This window comes from Ochotona curzoniae, unplaced genomic scaffold (genome assembly GCF_017591425.1).
Source record: "Ochotona curzoniae isolate NIBS_2020 unplaced genomic scaffold, NIBS_Ocur_1.0 scaffold_274, whole genome shotgun sequence".
NCBI lineage: Eukaryota > Metazoa > Chordata > Mammalia > Lagomorpha > Ochotonidae > Ochotona > Ochotona curzoniae.
Genome location: NW_024467101.1, coordinates 2992472 through 3014786, shown reverse-complemented (window position 1 = coordinate 3014786; position 22315 = coordinate 2992472). Strand labels below are relative to the sequence as shown.

At 43.1% G+C, this 22315-nt stretch overlaps 1 protein-coding gene across 1 annotated transcript in view; it reads right to left on the bottom strand.

Moving 5' to 3' along the window:
• LOC121171848 (contactin-associated protein-like 5) overlaps window positions 1-22315 on the bottom strand; it is a 462350-nt gene that overhangs the window by 43216 nt on the left and 396819 nt on the right. Inside the window, exons 18-19 of the mRNA XM_041003565.1 lie at window positions 19916-20155; window positions 13254-13478 (exon numbers count right to left, since the gene is read on the bottom strand). Coding sequence (XP_040859499.1) covers window positions 13254-13478; window positions 19916-20155 — 465 coding nt within the window. The remainder of the gene's footprint in view (window positions 1-13253; window positions 13479-19915; window positions 20156-22315) is intronic.

The window sequence follows — 22315 nt, the reverse complement described above, 5'->3', positions numbered from 1 at the left end:
AAAAGAGGACCATGTGAGCACCTGTGAGCCGGCGATTCTACCATTAAGGGGTTGACGACTTGCTCCAATTTCTCTTTATCCTTTTAAAAAGGAAGTATTTTATCTCTTTTAAAGTGCCTCCCTGGAAGAGATTTATCCTTATGCTTTTGACATAATTTGGCAGGAAAACATACCCTATAAAAATTAGAAAGAAGAGCATGAGAATAAGACATCTTTTATTAGTGTCTGCAGTTTCTGGGGAGTGTCTTTCATGCAACTTCATGCTTCTTAAGTAAAGCTGTTATTGTAGTTCATTTCTTCACCTTTCTTGACTGTGCTTTAAAGTACTGCAAACGCATGACACTGAACTCTTCTAAGTATGGAACACTGGAAGTTGCTTGTAAGAAGGAGCTTTGCATGGAATGAACAAATGTTCCATGATGTTAAATGACATGCTTAAGCAATTTCAGGGCCCAGTGTCGTGGCCTAGTGGTTAAAGCCTTGAACACGCCGGGATCCCATACGGGTGCTGGTTCTAATCCTGGCAGCCTCGCTTCCCATCTAGCTCCCTGCTTGTGGCCTGGGAGAGCAGTTGAGGATGGCCCAAAGCCTTGGGTCCCTGCACCCATTTTGGAAACCTGGAAGAGACTCCTGGCTCCTGGCTTCAGACCAGCTCAGCTGCAGCTGTTGCGCTCACTTGGGGAATGAATCATCAGACAGAAGATCTTCCTCTCTGTCTCCCTCCTCTCTCTCTATATATGACTTTACAATAAAAATAAATAAATATTTAAAAGTGGAAGGGTGGCAAGAAGCTGATAAATGTGTCCAGTCAGCTTATGCTTAAGCAACAACACTCATTTATTACACAGGATTTTTTTTCTCCAAGCACAAGAATTCTAGTGAGTCCTATCAATCATGTTTTAATTTACTTTAATTATTTTTAGCATGGTTTGCGAAGGTGAGAGGGATGGATGTCTCTGTAGTCTCTGATTCGGGTGCGGAAGAGGGTAAGTGGGACAAATCTTTCGTTTTCTCTTTTCTTCTCCTGTGTCCACACGATGGGCAGGGAAGGAGGCCAATCCTTGCTGTCAAACTAGCAATGATTTTCAAACCACATGCTCTGAGTAAGAAGCACTCCCCCACATGCAGTTGCACTTGACCCTTTCAGTTGACAATATCTCTCAAATAATTCCGCTGGCTCCGTGGGCGGCCACAGAAGCGAAGCAGGGATGTCTGACAGAGCACTGAGCCTCTACGGAGGCTCAAACAGCCGGCAGAGACGGGCAGGTGTGTGCGAGAGAAGCCGCCCCAGTGCAACTGAAATGAGTCTGACACCGTCACTTCTTCTAATCCAGCACTATGAATTCTAAGCAGAGGCAAGAGTAACATACACGGGTGAGAGCAGAGTTTACTTACATGGGAGGTGATGCACATACATTCAGGCATGAGTGGCTTGAGGCTCCCAACCCCAGATAGCCATCATGAGTGAAGCAGAGAGAGGGAGAGAGAAGGATCAAATTGGATATCACCCACAACCGTGGTCGGGGCAAAAAGAGAGACCCCCGTCCCCCCAACAGGCAACAGGCTCAATCCTTTTCATGAAGTGGGGGATAGTTTCTTATTTGAATAAATATACAGTGAGGAGTCTTCGCTGGCATGACGCCATCTGGGATTTTCATGGTATTCCCAAGTGGGGTTTAACTCTCTCTCTCTCTCTCTCTCTCTCTCTCTATATATATATATATATATATATATATGTATATACGTATATATATATAACATATATATGTATATACATATATACATATATATATGTATCCTTCCTTTGTCTACTTTTCTTTTTCTTTCTTTAAGATTTATTTTATTGTTATTAGAAAGTCAGATACACAAAGAGAAGAGACAGAGAGGAAGATCTTCAGTCTGTTGATTCACTTCCTAAGCAGCTGCAACAGCTGGAGCTGCACCAATTCGAAGCCAGGAGCTTCTTCCGGGTCTCCCACATGGGTGCAGGGTCCCAAGGCTTTGGGCCATCTTCAACCAACTGCTTTCCCAGGCCATAAGCAGGGAGCTGGCTGGGAAACGGGGCTGCCGGGATTAGAATCAGCACCCATATGGGATCCCAGCGTGTGCAAGGCGAGGACTTTAGCCACTAGATTACTGTGCTAGGCAAAGCTTCTATATTTTTATCATGACATCTCTTCCTTCTTGGTCTCAAGGGAGACATTGGGGCATCCTGGGACGTTGAATGTTCTAGAGACTGGTAGGTAAAGGGACTACATCACATTTTAGTGCTGTAAGGAGTCCAACTCACCTACATATAAGTCCACTTAGGTTCACACCATACCAGATGCCAGAGAGTAGAAGAGTTGACAAGCTAAAAGGTGAAACAGCATTTTGATGTCCAGCTCCACTGACTCTTTGCCCTATCTTTAGCTAACTCAATTAACCTTGGCAGGTCTAAGTTGCCTCAGCTGCGGCAAAGGTCAAGATCATGGAAGATGGATTTCTGCTTCAATAAGTGTTTTGACCTTTTGATATTCAGAAATGAAAGCCCCCAAATCCACTCTAGACTCACTGTGAAGCTCAGAAAAACTGGACCTTACATGCCCAGTTTAGGGGTGGCCTAGCCATTGCCTCTCACATGTGCAGCTCAAATCAAAGTGCTGGTTCTAGTCTCGGCTCTCCCAAAGGTTTCTGAGAATGTGCGGTCAAATGATGCCCCTAGTTCCCAGGCATGGATGTTGGTGTTGAGCAGGTACCCAGAGGCTGAGCCTCATATACATGAGTGCCCTTATAGCCATGCAAGGGCTTGGGATTTTAGAAGGATCTCACGGGAGCCGATATGGAAGCTGAACAGAAGCAGGAGAGACCGGAGGCCACCAGGCAGGCAGTCTGGAGAGATGGCACTGAGCCCTTATTGAAGGCAGTGGTAGGAGGTACAGAGAGCTCACTGGCTCTGTGACAGTCCTCAGAGGACAATACTTTAAAATTGTATTGTGTGATCGGTTTCTTCTCCGTTGGATGAAATGATAGTGTCCCATTCATCAACTCATCCTTCGAGATGGCAGTGGCTATGGCCTTGGGTCAGTCTCCCCATGGACAGTGAGCTTCTAGGGCGTCAGACAAAAGAGCACTTGTTGAGCTGTGGGTTCAATCATTGCAGGTGCATGAAGGACAGAATGAACTCAAAACTTGTTGATTTTCTCCTCCTATTTAGCTACATTCAAGCAGAAGAAATCCCCTCCTAGTAAAGCCTATTGACTTGCACATTGCCAAATGACCACTGGCCCAGGTAATTTATCCAAATTCACGGGTCCTCATCTATTTTTTTTTTTTAATTTTTCATGATACATTTGTATAAGCACAGGCATTTCCCTTAGAGCCCCCTTCCATCCTCCACTCAGTGTTTTACCCCATAATATTACAATACTATTGTACCTCATCAAGAGTCACAACTCCATCATTCAGCAATAAACGTGCATGGTGACACTGTAGGTCTAGGAAATAGTAGATATGATATGCCAACATCCTCTGATTATTCAAGAGTAGAGATGCATACTGAAACATATCTTCACGTCTCGATGTGCTGGTCTCCATTAGAGAATTCCTCTAGGAGAATGCATATATATAATGCTTACCTATGCATCTACTTGTTTCATATTTTACACGAAGATTGCCTTCTATCGGACATAAGATATTTGCCCTTTTGTGATTGGTTTATTTCACTAAGCACAATGGTCTCCAGTTAAGGACCACTTCGTTGCGAATCATAGAATTTCATTCTTTTTAATGGCTGAGTCATATTCCATGGAGCAGATGCACCAGCTTATTAATCCATTTTTGTTTTGATGGGCATCTGGGTTGTTTCCATATTTACTTTGATAGATCGTGCTGCTGTATATATAGGATTACAGGTTATTTTCTCATATGCAAATTTTACTTCCTTTGGAGATATTCCCAGGAGTGGGTTAGTTGGGTCATATGTTAAGATTGATTTTCGCTTTTCTTAAGACTCTCCATAATGACTACCATACTGGCTATACTAGCCTACACTCCTGCCAACAGTGAAGGAGGGTACCCTTCTTCCTACATCCATGCCAGCAGGTGTTGTTAATGAACGTAGGCCAATCTCATCAGAGTTTGGTGGAAACTAAGTGTGGTTTTTATTTGTATTTCCCTGACAGCTAGGGAGCCTGAGCTTTTTGTCATATGTATATTTCCAATTTGAATCTTTTTTTTTTTTAAAAAAAAGTTTGTTCATTTTATTTCCTTGCCCAGTTTCTTCACAGCATGGTTTGTTTTACTGTCATGGATTCCTAAAGCTCTTTGTAAATCCTGGATAATAATTCCCTATTGGATGTCTAGTGTACAAAGATTGTACAGCATTCTGTTGGTTGTTTTTTCGCTTTGCTGATCATCCGCTTTGCAGTACAGAAGATTCTTAGTTTGGTGTAGTCCAACTTGTTTATTCTGCCTTTAACTGTCTGAGCTTGTGGTGACTTTTTAAAGAAGTCCTTACCAATGTCTGAATCTTGTAGAATGCTTGCAATGTTTTCCTCTAACAGTTTGATGATTTCTGGCTGCAGAATCAGGTCTTTGACCCATTTAGAACTGATTTTTGCATAACATGAAAGATGGAGGTCTTCCTTCTTACTTTTGCAGGTTGTCATCCAATTGTCTCAACTGAAATTTTTTCCTAGATTATTTTCATTTCTCTTGTCGAAGATTAGTCGGCTGTACAACTGTGGGCTCCCTTCCGGGGTTTCTATTCTGTTCCATTGATCTTCTTCTGCTTCTCTGTTTCTGCACCAACAAAGACTACTTGTTGGCTACTGCTTTGTAGTTTGTCTTGAGGTCTGGAATTGTGATTCCTCCAGCTTGACTTTCGTCCTCCAGATAGCTTTGTGTTTCCAAATGATTTTTTAAAAAATCATCTCTTCTCTTTCTGAAAATATTGTTGGGATTATGATTTGGAGTGTACTGAATCCATATTTCTTTCAGTAATATGGATATTTTGGTGAGGAATAACCTTCACTGTTGATGTTCTTTCCCTGAGACTTCTTGAAGTGTAACAGTTTAACAGTATGTCACAGGACCTGACTTTGCAATCAGAATCTTCCCAGGTCCTATACATACAGGATGGGGCTTATACTGCATCATGGAAAATGCACATTACCTATTAATTCTGCTTTATCATAACATTTTACACTCCTCTCCTATTGTGCTTTCTGATATTTATAGCAGTTTCTTGATATATACACAAACCACAGACCATCTTTCTTTTAGAAACAACACATCCTCGTTGAAAGGCATTTCAGAAAGTCATCCTCACAAGTCTTCATTTTCATGCTTTCTGTACTACAACCTGCTGTGTGGGCGTGGTGACCAGAAGCGGACATGGGGGTAACTCGGCACCTGCTTATTCTCCTTTTCAGGGTAATGTCCTGCCCAGGAGCTGCTCTATCTTCGCATACTAAGTGATTTCATCTCCTCCCACTCTCCTGAACCCTGGCCTTCACGGGTTCTCATAATTTGAACATGGGTAACCCATATCATTACCACAATCAACAAGAAAACAAAATGTGCTTTGCTCTTACTCCACTAAGTACCTCTATTTGCATTATTTCATTAAATCTTTCTCTTAGAACACTTAGTCGGCTACAGAAAAATATCAGAAATGGAGTGACTAAAATGTATTTTCTGACTGTTCTGGAGGGTGAAAGTTGAAGATCCAGAAGCCAGTAAAGGGGCTGGCATTGTGACATGGGCGGTTAGGCCACCACCTGAAATGGTGGTATGTCATATGGGTGCCAGTTCACGACCTGACTGCTCCTGTTCCGACCCAGCTCCTAACTATTTAACCTGGGAAGGCAGGAGAAGATGGCCCAAGTGCTTGGGTCTCTGCCACCCGCATGGGAGACACAGCGGAAACTCATGCTTTCTGATCTCACCCCTGACCCTTGAAGCTACTGGAAAAGTGAACAAGCAGATGTAAAAATCAGTCTGTGTAACTCTGACTTTAAATAAACAAACAAATAGATTGAGATTTTAAATGAGCCGGTCACTGTCATCTCTGGTGAGGGGTCTCCTGGCTTAGATAGCTGGTTGCCTCTTTCGCGCCATTGAGTGAGATCCCTCTGCTGTCTCTTTGCACAGAGATGCTAATTCCATCACATCATAGCTTCAACTTTCCTTCTCACTTCCTTTAACTTGATCACTGCTTTATGCCATGCAACAGGGCCTGCAACCTATGAAGCAAATTGCATATGTGTGTGAGAAAGAAACAGTGTGAGTGAAATTCGAGTTTCTATGTGTGTGCTTATATGTGAGTGGGTTGGTGGTTCTGAGTGTGAATGTGTGTTGGTGGATGTCTGAGATGGCGTGTGTGTGTGTATGTGTGTGTGTGTGTGTGTTGTGAGGGCACTCGGGTCAACCTTCAGAGCCATACAAGCGCAGCACTAAATAAAGCAATGTATTATCATGCTATTAAATCTATACACACGAAATTTATGAAATGCATTCACCTTTATAAAGAAACAAATTTAAAAAAAAAAACAACAATGACCAAATCAACAAAATTTGATTTCAGATAAATAAAGTACAGAGAGAAGGGAAACAAGAAAGGTGACCTTGACCCAATCCAAGCCTTTTTGCCTATTCAGGCCTAGCGCTGACCAATTATGCAGCACGCGCTTACCCCATCTGCTCCTGTCCTTCCTCTTCAGAAGGCAAAAGCAACCAGGAGGCCTCCGAGCCACCCCTGGAGGTCATGGCTTGTCACACCCTCAATATAATGAAACAAGTGCTGGAAGAGTAGCAAAAGATGGTTGGAAAGCTCAGAAACGCATGAAACCCAACAACCAAAACAAACCCTGGGAGATACCAAGAGAGTCAAACAAATATTAATTTCACAACTTGCAGCAAACTGCATGACACAAGCCAGCAACCTGAAGTGGTCAGAGCTTTGGATGCCGAGGAAAGAAACCTTCGCATTCATGTCTAGCCTGCTTAGCAGGAAACCTCCTGTCCGCAGGAACTCAAGCATACGGTGCAGTTAGAGAGGAGTTCACAGGAGGTGATGGTGAACCTGCAAGGGTTTCCCAGCTAAAGGAGCAGTGGGGATTCTGAGGTCAATGGAGCCCCGGACATCAGCTGGGGAGTTCTCTATCTTGAAGCCAGCACTAGATTGGATTTCTCTTCTCTCTCTACTCCCTTGTGTGCACCTGTTCAAAACAAAAGGCACCTGACTTCATCATTGCTCCTTCAAGGTCTACGCAATCACAAAGGCAGCCAGTGAGTCCTAAGAATTCATGTATTTAAAAAGGCAGATGAAAAGAAAATGTGGAAGCAAAGTCAGATAGGCCATTTGGTGCTGGTGGGTTTCTGATCAGACACCCAGGGGAGGTGATCTTGGAGCCCTGTTTAACGTTGTACCCAAAAGCTTTCACTGTAAATGGAAGGCTCTCTGCTTAGCACATATTCCAAATCTGACTTTATTTCTACATCAAGGAGTTTTAAAGGACAGATGAATGAGCAGAAAGTTATTGAGAAATTATTCATCTTTTGCAGTGAGAGTGAAGTGGAGAAAATGAGGAACAGCAACAGAGAGACTTTTATTAAAGAATAGGATGTCTTGGATGGCTGAGGGTCAAGCCATCAGTTGTGATCACCAGGATTCCATAGAAAGTGGCAGTTTGAGTCTTGACTACTGCAGTTTCAGTCCAGCTCACTGCTAATGTGCCTGGGCAGGCCACCAGCTGCTGAAGATTCAAAAGCTTGGACTCTGGCCCGGTGCAGTCATCTAGTGGCTAAAGTCCTTGCATTGCATGTGCCGGTCCATATCCCAGCTGCTCTACTTCCCATCCAGCTCCCTGCCTGTGGCTTGGGAAAGCAGTCAAGGATGGCCCAAAGCCTTGGGACCCTGCACCCACATGGGAGACCCAGAAGCTCTTGTCTCCTGGCTTTGGATTGGCTCAGCTCAGGCTATTGTTGTGGCCTCTTGGGGAGTGAACCAGCAGATAGAACATCTTTTTCTTTGTATCTGCTTCTCTGTAAACAAGGCCCAGATGATGGGCCATTTTAATAGCGACACAGCAGATCTCTCTCTGTTTCTCTCTTTCTCTCTCTTTCTTTCTCTCCTTGTCTTTCTCCTACACTTTCTGTCACTATGCCTTTCAAGTAATTAAATCTGAAACAAACAAAATAATAGGATGTCTGCTTGGAAAAAAAAAATCTTTTTATGCCCCTTCTCAAAGGCCATCCTTCCCAGGAAGCTTTTCTTATGGTTCCAGACATATGTGGGTCGTCTCTTCTTCTTCTTTCTTCCTACAGATGGAATCTACAGCCTAGTGACCTGTGGTCTCCTTGCAATACGCACAGGGACACAGTTCAACAGCTGTGAAGCACACGTGGACATGAAGCATTCTTCTGGGAAGACACCGTCTCCCTATGTTACCAAGTCTCTTAAGACAGTGCCTCTGTCCGCCACACCCAAGGTGACAGAACTGCAAACTGCCTTGTCTTTCCTAAGGACTCCCAGCTTCCAAATATCTTCCTTCAACCCGAAAGCTTAAATCTTTTCCTCTACTTGGGGAAAAAAACAAAAATTGGCAACAGCTTTCCCTGAATCAATTTCCAGTTGGAAAAATTCCCAGAACAGTGATAAAGAGAGCAAAGAATTCCAAATTTGCCAAATCAAGTTCTGTCCAAGGAGAGCCTTGAGAGCATGACTTTGCATCAAACTGATGGCTCCCTTCTAGTCCTGAATTCAACCTGGAGATTCTGCTCAGGGTAGACGCAAATGAGTTACTTAACTCCACCCTGGTCTTTCAACCAAGACTGCTGCAAATGAGCCATGTTGCTGAGAGAGAACTCAGGTGCGGCCATTTGCTTCCTCCTGGGGAAGACAGGAAAGACTGCATGCAAGAGTCGCTGCTGTAAGGCCTGCATGTTGCCCAGTGGGTTGAGTGATCATCTGAGACCACCAGAACACTCTATGGATGCTGGTCAAAGTCCTGGATGCTTCATTTCTGGCCTACCTTGGCATGTACCTAGGAAAGAGACGGAGGATGGCCCAAGTCCTTGGGTCCTTGACACCCTATGAGAGACCCCGATGAAGTCCCTGGCCCTGCCTTTGCTTAGCATTTCAACCATTTAGAGAGTGAACCATCACATACAAAATGGAAATGCTTTCTTTCCCCCATTTTCTCTATAACACTGCCTTTCACATAAATGAATAAATCTTCTGAGAGTGTGAACAACCCTCTTGATTTCCACTAGACTGTCCTTCACATCCGTACTCACAGATTCTATTAGACATCTGTAGGCACAGTAGACTCTTAATTCCATGTGAGAATGTTGGGTTGAGTATTATCTCAGTAACTTTAATGAAAAACCTCTACAGTTAATTCTGTCCTCTCTTTTGTTTGATTTTCTACCGCAGGTGTTCCTGATTTCCTATAGCATGTTCAGAGGAATCCCCTTCACTGTAACACATCAAAGTCAAGCTCTGAATATTCTTAGCTCTTGATGCCACAGTCTCACCTCCCCTATGACTCACTGGTAATTAGGTCAAGGCTTTAATATCATCAGTATACTGGGAATAAGCTGCGAGAATAGCAACTCTCAATTCCTCAAAGCAGCCTTTCAAGTCTGAATAGCGAGACAGGGAGGAAAGAATCATACAGCCTAAGACTTGGTAAAGAAGTTCAGAGATTATTAATCTTCTCCCTCATCCATTACTGGGATAAGTATGACTTCTCCAACCAACAGTCATATGATTGTTATCCAAAAATCTCCAATGACAGGAAATTCTCTATCACTCAAGGGATTTTATTCTACTGTTACAAGTCCTGAACTGGGAGAAGATTCATCCTCACAGGTGCTCACATCTGGGTGATGCGACCCACTCTTTTTTTTTCGAGGTCATATTTTCGCAAATCTCTCCAATCCTTTTCACCTTGAGACAGTAGCATGTCCTACTTATCTCACTGTTCTCCATGGTCCTTGACACCAAGAAGTTGGATGAATAATTACCTAGAGAGGTAACAGAAGAATGAATGAAGGAGTGGCCATCTGATTTGTATCTCTGATACAAGGAGCTGGCTGCAGAGAGCCTGGATTCTGACTCACTGCGTCCCTGATGACTGTGTCCTATGAAAGAGCTCACAGGAGTTTAGTGTGGTGGAGTCTGAACGGATTAGTCTAGCTTAAACATCCGCCCGTTCAGGGTCGCCTGATGCACTGGGACTCACACTTAAGTGTTCATATTGATCCAGAGACATAAGAGTGAAAAACAAAACGCAACCAAATCAGGCACGATGTTGCCTTGTTTCTTGCAGTTATGAAGGGTTTCAGAAAATGCAGCTTCTGGGACCTTTAGCAGCCAGTTGCAATGCTAGCACCCCACACGAACGTTAGCTTGCATCCCAGATGCTACATTTCCCATCCAGCTCCCTGTGCGTGTACCTGGGAGAGCAAAGCAGTGTTAAGAGGACTCCTACATTTGGGAACCTTCTATCCACATGGGAGATTTGAATAAAGTTCTGGGCTCTTGATTTCATTTTGGCCTAGCACGAGCCATTACAGCAATCTCTCTTTCCCTCTCTCTTTTTCCCCACTCTCTTTCTCTCCTCTCTCTCTTCCCTCACTTTGTCACTCTACTTTTCAAATAAGTAAAATAAATGTAATAAAAGAGAATTCAATGCTTGTGCATCAAACAGAGCTTTCAAAGGCTCAGGGTTGTGAGAAAATATGAGGTCTTCTGAAATTCATGGAAATGGTTTGTTTTTTAAAAAGCCATATGCAGATTTCACAATATTTTTGTATCAACATGCACTTATATCAAATTATATTTTTCTTCATGGAAAACATAGTTGAAATCCTTACACAGATCTAGAAGAGTATTTAATATGTATATTTATAATTATATATATAGGTATCTCCATTGTGCACCATCAATACACATGACCTGATGTGTACAAATGCTCTTGTGAAACCATATACCAAAGATGCACTGAATGCAACCCAACATCCTAGGGCTTCATGTGCATTCTGCTATAGTCTAACCACATTATAAGAGAGCAATCTGGATAAGCATGGAGATTGAGAGACCGATGCACGGGAGATGGTTTTGGCTCCAGTTGTGTCATGAATCAGCTGTATAGTCCACATTAGCTTGCTTGAATGCCCCATGTCATGGTATGCTCAACCTGTATTCACAACCTCGAGGGCCATCACGGGGAAAACACAGTGCTATCATAGGTTTAACCTTAACCAGGGAATGTTAATACAGGCAAACAGAACGTCTACTACATCACAATGCCTCACTCTCTCTTGCAGGCTTTTTCAAGGCAGTGAGCGTCTGAGTATCTTGGCCTTTCTCTCCTTTTTTTTCCCCCTCCCTGCCACCCCCAGCTTGCAGGGAGTGAGCAAGAACTACTACATTGAATGGATGATTGATATTATTGTACTTCTGGCCTGATCCAACCCAGAGGCTCCTCAGTTTGGGTCTTTATTTTACAATCACAGATGTTCTTTATGTTTGATGTTGCGTAAATGCTGTAAACTAAGACGCAGCAAACGGAAACAAAAACAGAGCACAGAGGTGACATACAGTTTTCTCTAAGTCTAAAAAGGGATCCATGTGTTGGTTTTATGGCACAGCAAGTTAAACCTCAACTTTCATCCCCTGATTGGCAATTGGTACAGCTTTCATCCCCTGCTTCTCATTGTTTGAATGTCCACTGGAGTCCTACTTGCTCAGATTCCAACCTGACAATGTACTTGGGGAGCAGAAGATGGCTCGGGTGACTGGAACCCTGTCATCCATGTGGAAAACTTGGGTGGAGTTCCTGATTCCTTATTGGGGCTTGACCCAGCCCCGTCTCAGATCTTGTGGTCACATAGGAGAGTGAAATAGTGGCTCGAAAGATGTCTTTTTCTCTCCATCTCTCCCTCATTGTGTGTCACCTTGTCTTTCAAATATATTTGTTATCTTTAAAATAGATAGCTAAGCAAAATGCTCCATTGGCTTTGCATCCCTTAGGTTTCTCTCTTACGGTGGCTTAGCAGTATCCACTGAGATTGTACAGTAAGGGTATCCTTGCTTTTATCCTCCGTGCCTCGTCAAGCAATGGTCTCTCTGGCAGCATCTCATTTCGTGGTGTCCTTGACCGTGGATGATATCTCAAATCTCCACTTTTGCAGTGTGGAGCCAACGAGGACAGGAGTAGCTGTGCTTTCTAACTGCTGTCCTACACAGTGGTCCTCAGCGCTCCCTGTAACAGGAGAGCTCTGCTGCTTCCTCATGCCCACTCCTCCTGCTCCATTTTGTCTACATTCTTTCCAAATTCGGAGCTACCTTTTTCATAAACTGATAATGGACACTTTAATCTCAAGGACTTAGGCTCTAGTAGAGAGTCCAAAATGAGAAATTGAGTTCTTAAAATACTGCGAAATTGAACATATCACTACCCAGAAGTTTAAATAATAATGAATTGTATTCCTTGGAAAAAAAATAATTGAGTCTATTTATTTGTCAGAAGGGAATAAATGCCCTGAATTTGTTTTATTTGTGATTTTCACATCAAGTGGACGCTATTATAAGGGGAAAGGAAATGATAAAAATTTTCACTTATAAAACAACGGTGTTACAGTTTGCCAGATACAATTTTTTCAAGTTTCCTGTCTGGAATTGCAGTGGCAAATTGTCATACATAATTTACATATGTATTTTATATATTTTATATATTTACATATGTATTATCTATATGTCTATCTATCTACGTATATATAATCTCCAAAGTAATCTATTCTTTGTTTTTATGAGTCTCCTATGCCACGTCTCAAGATATAGACAACTGACATTTATTCACACAGCTTGCATTTCTGTTAGGTGTTTTAACAGCCCTTATTAATGAAACCCGAGGCAAAGAAGGCAGGATCTAAATGGCAAGTGTCCCGTTAAAATTTAGATATGTGCACGATCTCCTCCGCTACACTTAGGGGATTCCAACACAAAGTAAGTAATAATTGTCACTACACAGTGGAGGCATATTAAGTCAATGCGTGTGAGTATTCAGTGGGGAATTGACAGTGGCCCTAAAAACCAATTGCAACTCAGGATAACCCAGGTTTGGGCTGGAAGTCTGAAAATGAGCTACTCAGGTGGGACCTATACATGAGCCTGAACTGATGCTGAGTTCTGGAGGGGAGCGACGATCCCTCCAGCTCAAGCGGACACTCCCATGAGGCTCCCAGAAACCGGCACTCACCATTCTTGCAGAGTAGAACAGCCAGGAAGTCCTGAGAAGAATAATTAATGAAGAGCAAGAGGCTGGGTACCCAACCGGTCATGAAGCTCATTGCGATGTTCTCCTTGGATGGCGCTGCATCTGCATAAATAGCTGACGATGACAGACTGAGGTCCTTGGATACGGGATATGGTTCTTGAAATGTGTAAGTAACTGATGTCCCAGCCTCAAAAACAGCAGAAACCTCTGCAAAATATAAGAGGAAAAAGAAAAACACCCTCAATAGATCAGTAGTGCCTTACTATTTGCTAGGCATCAGGTACTATGGGAGGTATTTTAGTTGGTCACTCAGTATGCTTCCCCCACTATTTTTGAAAAGGCAAGATGCCTTCTTTGTGTCTATAAATGAAAAAAAAAATAGAGTATTACAGAGGTTGAACAAGGCTACACAGCCCTTAGAGGAGCCCAGCCTTTCCTTTTAATATTTTAGTTCAGTTCACATACAATTGGCAAGATGGCTACCACATGCCAGACAAGTATTTCCAACAGCAAAGATGCAATGCCCTGCTCCCAGCATAATGCAAAATGGGGTCTGCTGACATCACGTTCCTTGCAAATTTGTGATGCTCATAGTTGGGTTCTTCTGATGTCTCTGGAAGATAATGAATGGATCCTAAGTCACTGAGTGGGACAGTAATCATCCTGTATGGGTTTTAATAAAGGGTAAGGACCCTCAGAAATAACAAAGAATTAGTAGAGAGCATAGAAATAAATACTGGATTCAATTCCTGAATTCCCTTTCTTCTTAGATGTCTAGGTATTGATATTCAGTAAGCACAGTTAGTAAAGGTTTGGATAGTAGCTTTGCTAGGAGAAACAGTCTCTAAGGCACAGTGCACCGAGACACTCAGCCCCCATCATGGAGAAACGGGACTTCTATAAATTGATATGATTCATGCAACTGTAATTTATCTGACCATCTTTATAGAGCTCTCCCATGCCAACTACCAGTATTTTGGTTTAGGGCAGTGTAAATCCCTGCTCTGCCTCATGTTGACTATGTGGGCCCGAGTAAAGCTAAGACATCCTGTAGAGATTACATTCCTCCGGTGAGCAGGAGTCATGACATCCACCTCTGTTGCTACCTGTGAATAAACAAGACACTGTATGACGTCAGAGGATTGTCAGTGTGTCTTGAACTGAGATTCCACTCGTTGGAAGCAGACGTGACCTTCAGCTAATGCCAGAATGTAGACCACACAGCCATCTAAATCCTGGCATGTTGGTCCTCCTCGGATGAAGGCTGCCCTAAACCCTACTTTACATACTGTCTCTGCAGTATCAGCGTGGGAGCGGAAGGCTCCTCCACAGAGCAACACTGCTTGCATATGGCAGTTAACCTCACCCGTAAAAATAAACAGAAATCAGGAATTTCATGATGTAATGCCCCTTTACCCTGAGTGACATGTGGAATGTACTCAATTTCCCGTGATAGTCTCTGTTTGAATAAGTGGCCTCTAGAATGCAATCAAACCTGGCTTTTGCTTCCCACTTCTATTGCAGATTCGATTCACTTTGTGAAAATTGTGTAAAGGTAATAGTCCTGACCAAAAAAATTAACATTGCATATTTATGCATATTGCCTGAGAATACTATTTCTATTTTACTAAAGATTCAGAGAAAACCATCTGCATTTTGTGTGCGTGTTTTAACAGTGGTATTTTTGAATGTAAATACGTGGCTCGGGCAACGTGACAGTAACGGTTGTGGTCAAGCATCAGCTTGATTCAAGCATTTTCCTTCAGTGAACTTTGTTACGGACTTCTCACTGCATTTTGAACTATCACCTCCTATGTACCAGAATAAAGGACTCTGATGTGTTGCGTGTGCTTAGACAGATGGCAAGCTCAAATTCATAGAATTCTCTTCTGAACAACAGTATCCTGTCTATGAAACATTTTTTGGTATACTTAGGATATAAATTAAAATGAAAAAATACGGTGAGAAATCCCAAACCACACTCCATCAGCACCCTCCATAGGCCCAGTTCTAGTAATTGATAATGCTTCGATACTGTCTATCTGCATACAAAAAACTGGATTCAGTAATTCATCTATACCATGATTCTTTCAGCTTCTTCTGCTGTTATTCTAAGCTTTCTGATGAAATTCATTGAGTGATCTGAACAGCCACAACCAATGGGATAAATGGAAGAAGAGTTTCAAGTTGACTACCAGTGAATTCTACTCTACCCCAGGCCATGATACTCACATTAGCATCAATATTTGAGTGCTTACTTGCAGTGAGAAATAAATAAATTGCATTCTGCGGTGGTAAGACAGGCCCTTAACTAAAGGGTCCCAATGAAGGTGAAGAAAGCAGAATGTGTCAGCATCAATTCTCTTCGATGCGGTTATGTTTATACTAAAGGAACTCCAAAGGCAGGGGACCTCTGTCTTCTCCCTTCTGTCTCAAAGCTCCACAGAGAATCATGAAGGTGCAGGTCTCTTTACCCCTGCTCTCCTTTTTCACCCAAACTGAGATGGAAATGCCCACTGCTTAGAAACATGGACACAGTGGGCAACTGGGAGAAGTTCCCACAGTCTCCCTGCCTCTGGAATCTGAAACTCTACATCTTTTGCTTTGTCTCCTCTTCAGATGTCATTGTTCCTTATTGAAATACTGTTTAAGGTCATACCCTACGCCACCAACTTTGATTAACTTTTCAATTGTTTAACATCCACTACACATCTAAATACACGCAACAAGTTTTTTTTTCCTCTGTTAAATCTGTTATTACAGGATTTTTGTCCCAACAACAAATCTGCAAGTTTGCAGATAAATTAAAAAAAAAAAAGATGAATTGTCCATTACATAACCCATTCAGAAGTTAGCCTACATTTTGGTATCTGAGGAGAGAGGACAATGGTTTGCAGAGTGTGATGACCTGAGGTCCAGGGCAGCCTGGGACAAACCTGAAGTAGGAGCAGCCATGATTGACCCTTGAAGTGTGGACTCTGAGGATGGCTAAGAGTTAGTATGGTCCAAGGAGAAAACCAGATTGGCTCAAGGGGAAACCTGTTCTGTCCATCTCAGCTCTTCTAGACCATACTCAGCCTTTGTACATGCAGCATGAATGGAGGGGAGGTCAATCGTGGCATGATGGAAGGATTAAAGGGTAAAATCTAAAACCACAGAGCACACAGGTCTTCCCATCAGTGATAGCTGGCCTCAATCACAGTTGTGAAATTATATTTCGAATGAGGGCATGATGAAGCTCAGTCTTGGATAATGAGTAGGCTAGTGGTTAATGTGAGATTAGTGAATGTGTAATTAACTTACAAAAAATTAATTCAAAATTAATGAAATGATTAGAAACTTGACTATGGATTGACTATTTCATAGCATTAAAATACATCAACACACTATTATTGTTACGTAATTGCTTGATGATGATGGTGTGGAGATGCGTTTTTAATGAGTCCATTTCTTTGAGCAATACATGGTACGATATTTATGGATTAAGTGACATTATGTATGAAAATTGCTCAACATTGCAAAGGACAAGGACAGGAGGTGACCACATGATCACAACTTGGTAATTATGGAAATGAAGTGATGCAAGCATGGCGGTTCTTAGCCTTTACCCTCAGTTGCCATGCATGTTCACAGGAAGAAGTAGGAAAAAGACTTAGGTGTTTGGCTAGAAAGCAAATATTAATAAAATTTTTAAAGGTTGACTTACGTATGTGAAAAACAAGAGTTACAGAGGGGAGACAGAGAATCCATTAGTTCACGGCCCAGATGGCTACATCTGCAGGTGCAGGGCCGCACTGAAGTCAAGGACCAGGTGCTTCATCTGGCTTCTGCTGTTTAAGGCGCATTAGCAGGGAACTGGATAGGGAGCAGAGCAGCCAGGGCTCAAACTGGCACCCATACTGGATGCTCGAATGACAGGAAGCAGTTTAACTTGTCTGAACCACAGAGCTAGCCCCCCCAAATTAAGTGATCTTTAAGGTGATTTTGGCAATAGTTGAAGATAATCAAAGCGTACGTGTCGTTTTTCATAGAAATTCTTTGGCACAACCTGATGGTTGTTTGTCACACCATGATATGATATCCATCATCTCCAAGCCCCAAGGAAGAACCACAGAGACTCTCTATGCTCATGATTTACCATATTAATTTCAAGTCACCACTCCAGGAGGCAGTTGACACTGCTAAATCATTTCATATAAAAGCCCATCTGTGTACTCTGAGATTCCTGAATATAGGATGAGTCATTTCCTGAGAGTTGTCAGAAAGTAGAAACAGTTTGCAAACCAGGAAATAGGAGGCATGCTAAAAAAAAGGCTACACAAAATATGTTTAACTTATGGATCGAAAATTTAAAAAAAACAAAGCAAGATGGGAAGCTACACAGAGAATGTTCCAACATGTAATATGACGGACAGAGGGGCATCAACAGCAGCCACAATAGACGTTAGACTAAATTTACAGCCAGATCACTGGTGAAAACAGTTGACGAACATCCCTGGAGAAGGGTAGAGAGGGTCTAAACAGAAGCCTTTTTGACAGAGGCTGACCTGAGCAACTGGGCCTAGGAACGTGAACTTCACATTCGCTTTATTTCGCATGTGACGATGCTCTACGGGAGGTATTCGAAATTCTGGAAGCTATTCAAGGAACACTCTGTGAAAACCCAGTAGGTCCAGCTCACCTGATTGCAAATCTACAGGGTGAGGTTAGCATTGCTGCCTGGTCCCATGCAAACACAGCCATGGTTGATCCTAAAATGATTGTCATTCTCTTTTCTCCAACAGAGTAGAGAGCATGATTCCCAACAAAAACAGAAGCAAATATTTTCAAATAATCAGAGAGTCTGATGAAAGAATGGAATTTATGATCGAGGTTTTCAAATAAAACACTGCACACGTTTCATTTGTCTTTACATTCCAACAGTAAATTGGACTGGATAAAGCATTATCTGGTAGAAGTATCATGGGTTTTCATGAATTAATGAGAAATATTCACAATTGCTATAGTTGAGTGCAAATCAAGTCGTTTCATGACCAAAACATTTTTTTTAAATAGATCTTGAAATATTGTTTACATTCTTCACTAAGGCAAATCTTTTCCTTCTAATCGTGAGCTTTAGAACTGCTAAAAAATCTTATGCATCCTGTTTTGTCCTGTTTGGGAATCACCGAGTGTCTATAAAGACACTTTAAAATGTTCATGAAAAAAAAAGAAGGAAGAGAGAAGCTTACCTTGATTGCAAGCAATGTTTTAAATCCATGTGCTGAATTTTCATAATGTGGTTTCTCCATGGACTACCTGAAGTACCTATCTACACTGGGTAATGAGATTTTAAAGGATTCTTTGGTTCCTTTGAGCTTTTCTGGAGAATTCGTATCGGTAGAATCATTCCTTATGCAAGAAGGATATTCATCAAGACAACCATGAGCAACATAATGAATTAAAAAAAAAAAGAAGTGGGGAAGGAGCACCAGGGCAAAAAAGTGTGACTTGTGTACCACACTCAGACAGCTCGGGAATGAAACAGGAACCCAGAGTTTTAGGATGGGTGAGATTGGCCTGGTAGTTAACGCGCCTTTGTCCAATATTACAAAGCCTAAGTTAGCACCTGGTTCCTTTCTTGATCCAAGTTTCCTGATAATGGAAACACAGGGAGTGCAGGTTCTATTCTTTGTGCCTGGACAGGTCCCAGCAGTGTGGGCCACATGCGTGTGTGACGGCCACCTTGACTCCTGACTCCTACCAACGGCCACAGCCTCAGGCATGTGACAACTGAATCAGCACACGGTGGCTGTTACTCCACTCTCCTTGCTGTTCTGCTTTCTGATAATAAAAAAAGCAAGTAAAGGAAGAACTTAAAATTCCTAATCACTTCAATACTTCCTGGGTGACATCTGGAAAATGGAGAGATTTTGCTGGATTATGGGTGTTGTTCTGAGTAACATACCTGTTGTTCTCTTTCTTGCAGAAAAAGAAACAAAATTGGGAGGATGAAGCGTTTCTAAGATTCCTCCAGGGTTAAATTCTATGATCCTTGGAGAATATTGTAGACTGAGGAGCAAATAGAAAATATCACTCTGTCTGTCACTTACAATACCATGAACTTGAGAGTCCACTACCTCCATTCATCCGTTGCCTTCCCGACCAGCAATGGTGTGCTGTACTGTAATTGTACAGCCGGTTCAACTGCGTGAGGATAAAGACATGGGGTTCAAACCAAGGGAGACTGAATGGGAGTATATGATGAGGGCTTTCCGGGGCTGTGGAGATCACATGGCCTGCCCTCAGTCTGAGTGGGTTAAAACCTTGCACAAGTGCCTGATACCAGCACTGTGGAGCAGCACATTAACGCTCTGCCAGCAATGCTCGTGTCCCATAGGGAGAGCTGATTCAAGTCCCATTTGCACCTTTTTTTTTTTCCTGATCCAGCTCCCTGCTAATAGGCCTATGGAGGCAGCAAGAGATGGTCAAACTACTTGAGCCCCTTTTACTCCCATGGTTGACCCATGTAGAATCCCAGGCTCCTAGATTTGGTCTGGTACAGACTGTGCCATGGGGGCCGTTTAGCCAATCAGCCAGCAAGTTGTACACTGCTTTTATTTCTCTGCTTCTGCCCCCTCTCTCTGTAACTGCCCCTGGCATACCTTTTTTGCAAAAAGGTCCTTCGTACGGTGAGTTGGTGCAGTCACACAGGTAGCCATTGTGCTTCTCCACACACTTGCCCCCATTGTGACAGATGCTCCCATAGCTGCTGCAGTGGCCAGGGCAGCCGGGCCTGACTCCAGAGGTGGTCTTAGCTCTCTCTTCAAGATTCAGTTTCTGTCCATTCAAGCGTAAGGAACGGATACATCCTAGGAAACCCTTCTGTCTTGATGATGTTCCTCCTAAGCGTGAGAAAATAGACAATTAAGTTTCAGTATCTAGGAGCTATTGCTTTTAGGTGTAACATCCATTTTAGCAACATGACACATCGCTCTGTTGACAGGTTGTGTTGAATTTTTCCACTAAAGCTTTGCTGAGATTTAGAAAACCAAAGTGCTTGGGAAAATGCATATGTCTCCAGGCACCTCTGCCCCCAAACGGAGAGAGCCTATACTTTCCTTGGAATCTGGCACTTCACAAATCCTGCTGTGAAAATTCATTGTGAAACTTCGATACTGTACACAAGTGTAGTTCCAATCTCTCCCTCTGCTTGCCTCACTCATAGCCCTTCCCACCCCTTCTGGTTCTGTGTATTTGTGCTGCCACTTCTCTCTGCACTTAAATGCTTTTCTCTGCACCCAGAGCCATATTCTTAGCAGAGGGTCCCTCACCTTCACCTGAACCCTTGCAATGCCACTCTACGTTTAGCTCCCACTTTTGCCTTCCAGTCACCACCTTGCAGGCAGAATGGGTACCATTCCCAAAGTCTGTTTCTGTTATACCGTTTTGATGCCCTTCGGGCAGTAATCACCGTTCTAGAACCAAATCAAATTTCTAGCACAATTGAGATGATATACGCCACCACCCGTTTCTCAGCGACTTCCTCCTTGCACACTCTCCACCGTGAATTCAGTGGTCCACGCATGCTGAATCACTCCTAGCTGCCCACCATCAAAGGATCTCTATATAAAGTGTACATCTTCACAAGTCTTAGGTTTAACTGGCATGCCATCGTCCACAATGTGTGTGTTCCAATGCTCTCCTTTTTTTCACTTCTTAAAAAAATATATATTTTATGATACAGTTTCACAGGCTCTGGTATTTTCCTTACCTCCTCTCCAAATTCTCTCCTTCAAGTTTCAGGCTTGGGCTTTTGTGTTAGACTTCCACCACAGTCTCCACAGCCCCAGCTCCTGGCTCACCGCCCTCCACCTCCCGTGATCCCATGCTGTGCCTGCACCATTGCCTGTATTACCTCTCTTTCATTTCTGGTTTGAGCAGTTCCCAGGATTAGGGAGATGCCAGGTGTCTTAAATAATTGGGTTGTTGGTGATGCTGATCTTGCCAGAAGATGCTGGCTATTCGGTCTGAGGGCCACTCTGACCTATTTTGGGTAGGATCCATAGTTTGCTGAAGTTCGTACTATTTTCCCTGTGTGACCCAGGTAATGCACTGAGCTGGAAGGGAGTTTGCTCCCAGCTTGGCACATGTGCAGGTCGTTCCTTCAGTCCCACAGCCTGTACAAAATGGTGCCTGACATGGCATTGATGGAGCTCTGTACCTCTTGGCCATTAGGTCTTGGGGCTACCTGGACCTGATTTGGGGGGGACCTGTAGGATGCCATATTGGTACCTCTTTGGTATGGGACAGTGCCACACCCTGAGCCAGAAATGGGTTAGCTCCAGCTTAGCGCATGAGCAGTGTCCTTAGCGCAGTGTCCTTATAGTCCCAACACCTTTGCTTCACTACACAGTGTGGTACCCAATGTGGCACTGGTTGGGGGTCTGGGCTGTGAGGTCCACCCTGTTCCTGTACCACCTGTTTGGAGCTGACTGTTCTCTCTGCTGTTGGTTGAATCAAAAAAATCAGCAGGACAAGCAGTTCTTCTCCTACACTCCCCTCCTGAGCTTCTTGTGCATTCCTCTTCCCACCTGGCTGCCGCTGGAGTTCTTGCTGCTCATGGAATTCAGACTGCCACTCACTGACAGCCACTGGGGTATCTGATCATCGCAACACCACTCTGTTGTCTCCACTGCTTCCCTGATCCATCAATCTCCCCTTTCCGTGGAGCTGTGCACACCTCTTTCCTGAAATCTGCCCTCTTGGCTTCTTTGACAATTCAATAAACAGAAATTCACTTATCCTCTTGACTTACATATCATTTTTTAAGGATTTATTTTTTAAATTTTTATTGGAAAGGCGGATATACAGAGAGGAGAGACAGAGAGGAAGATCTTCCACTCAATGATTCACTCCCCACCCAGCCGCAACAGCTGGAACTGAGCCAATCCAAAGCCAGGAGCCAGGTACCTCTTCCAGGTCTCCCACAAGGGTGCAGGGTCACAAGGCTTTAGGCTGTCTTCGACTGCTTTCCTGGGCCACAGGCAGGGAACTGGATGGGA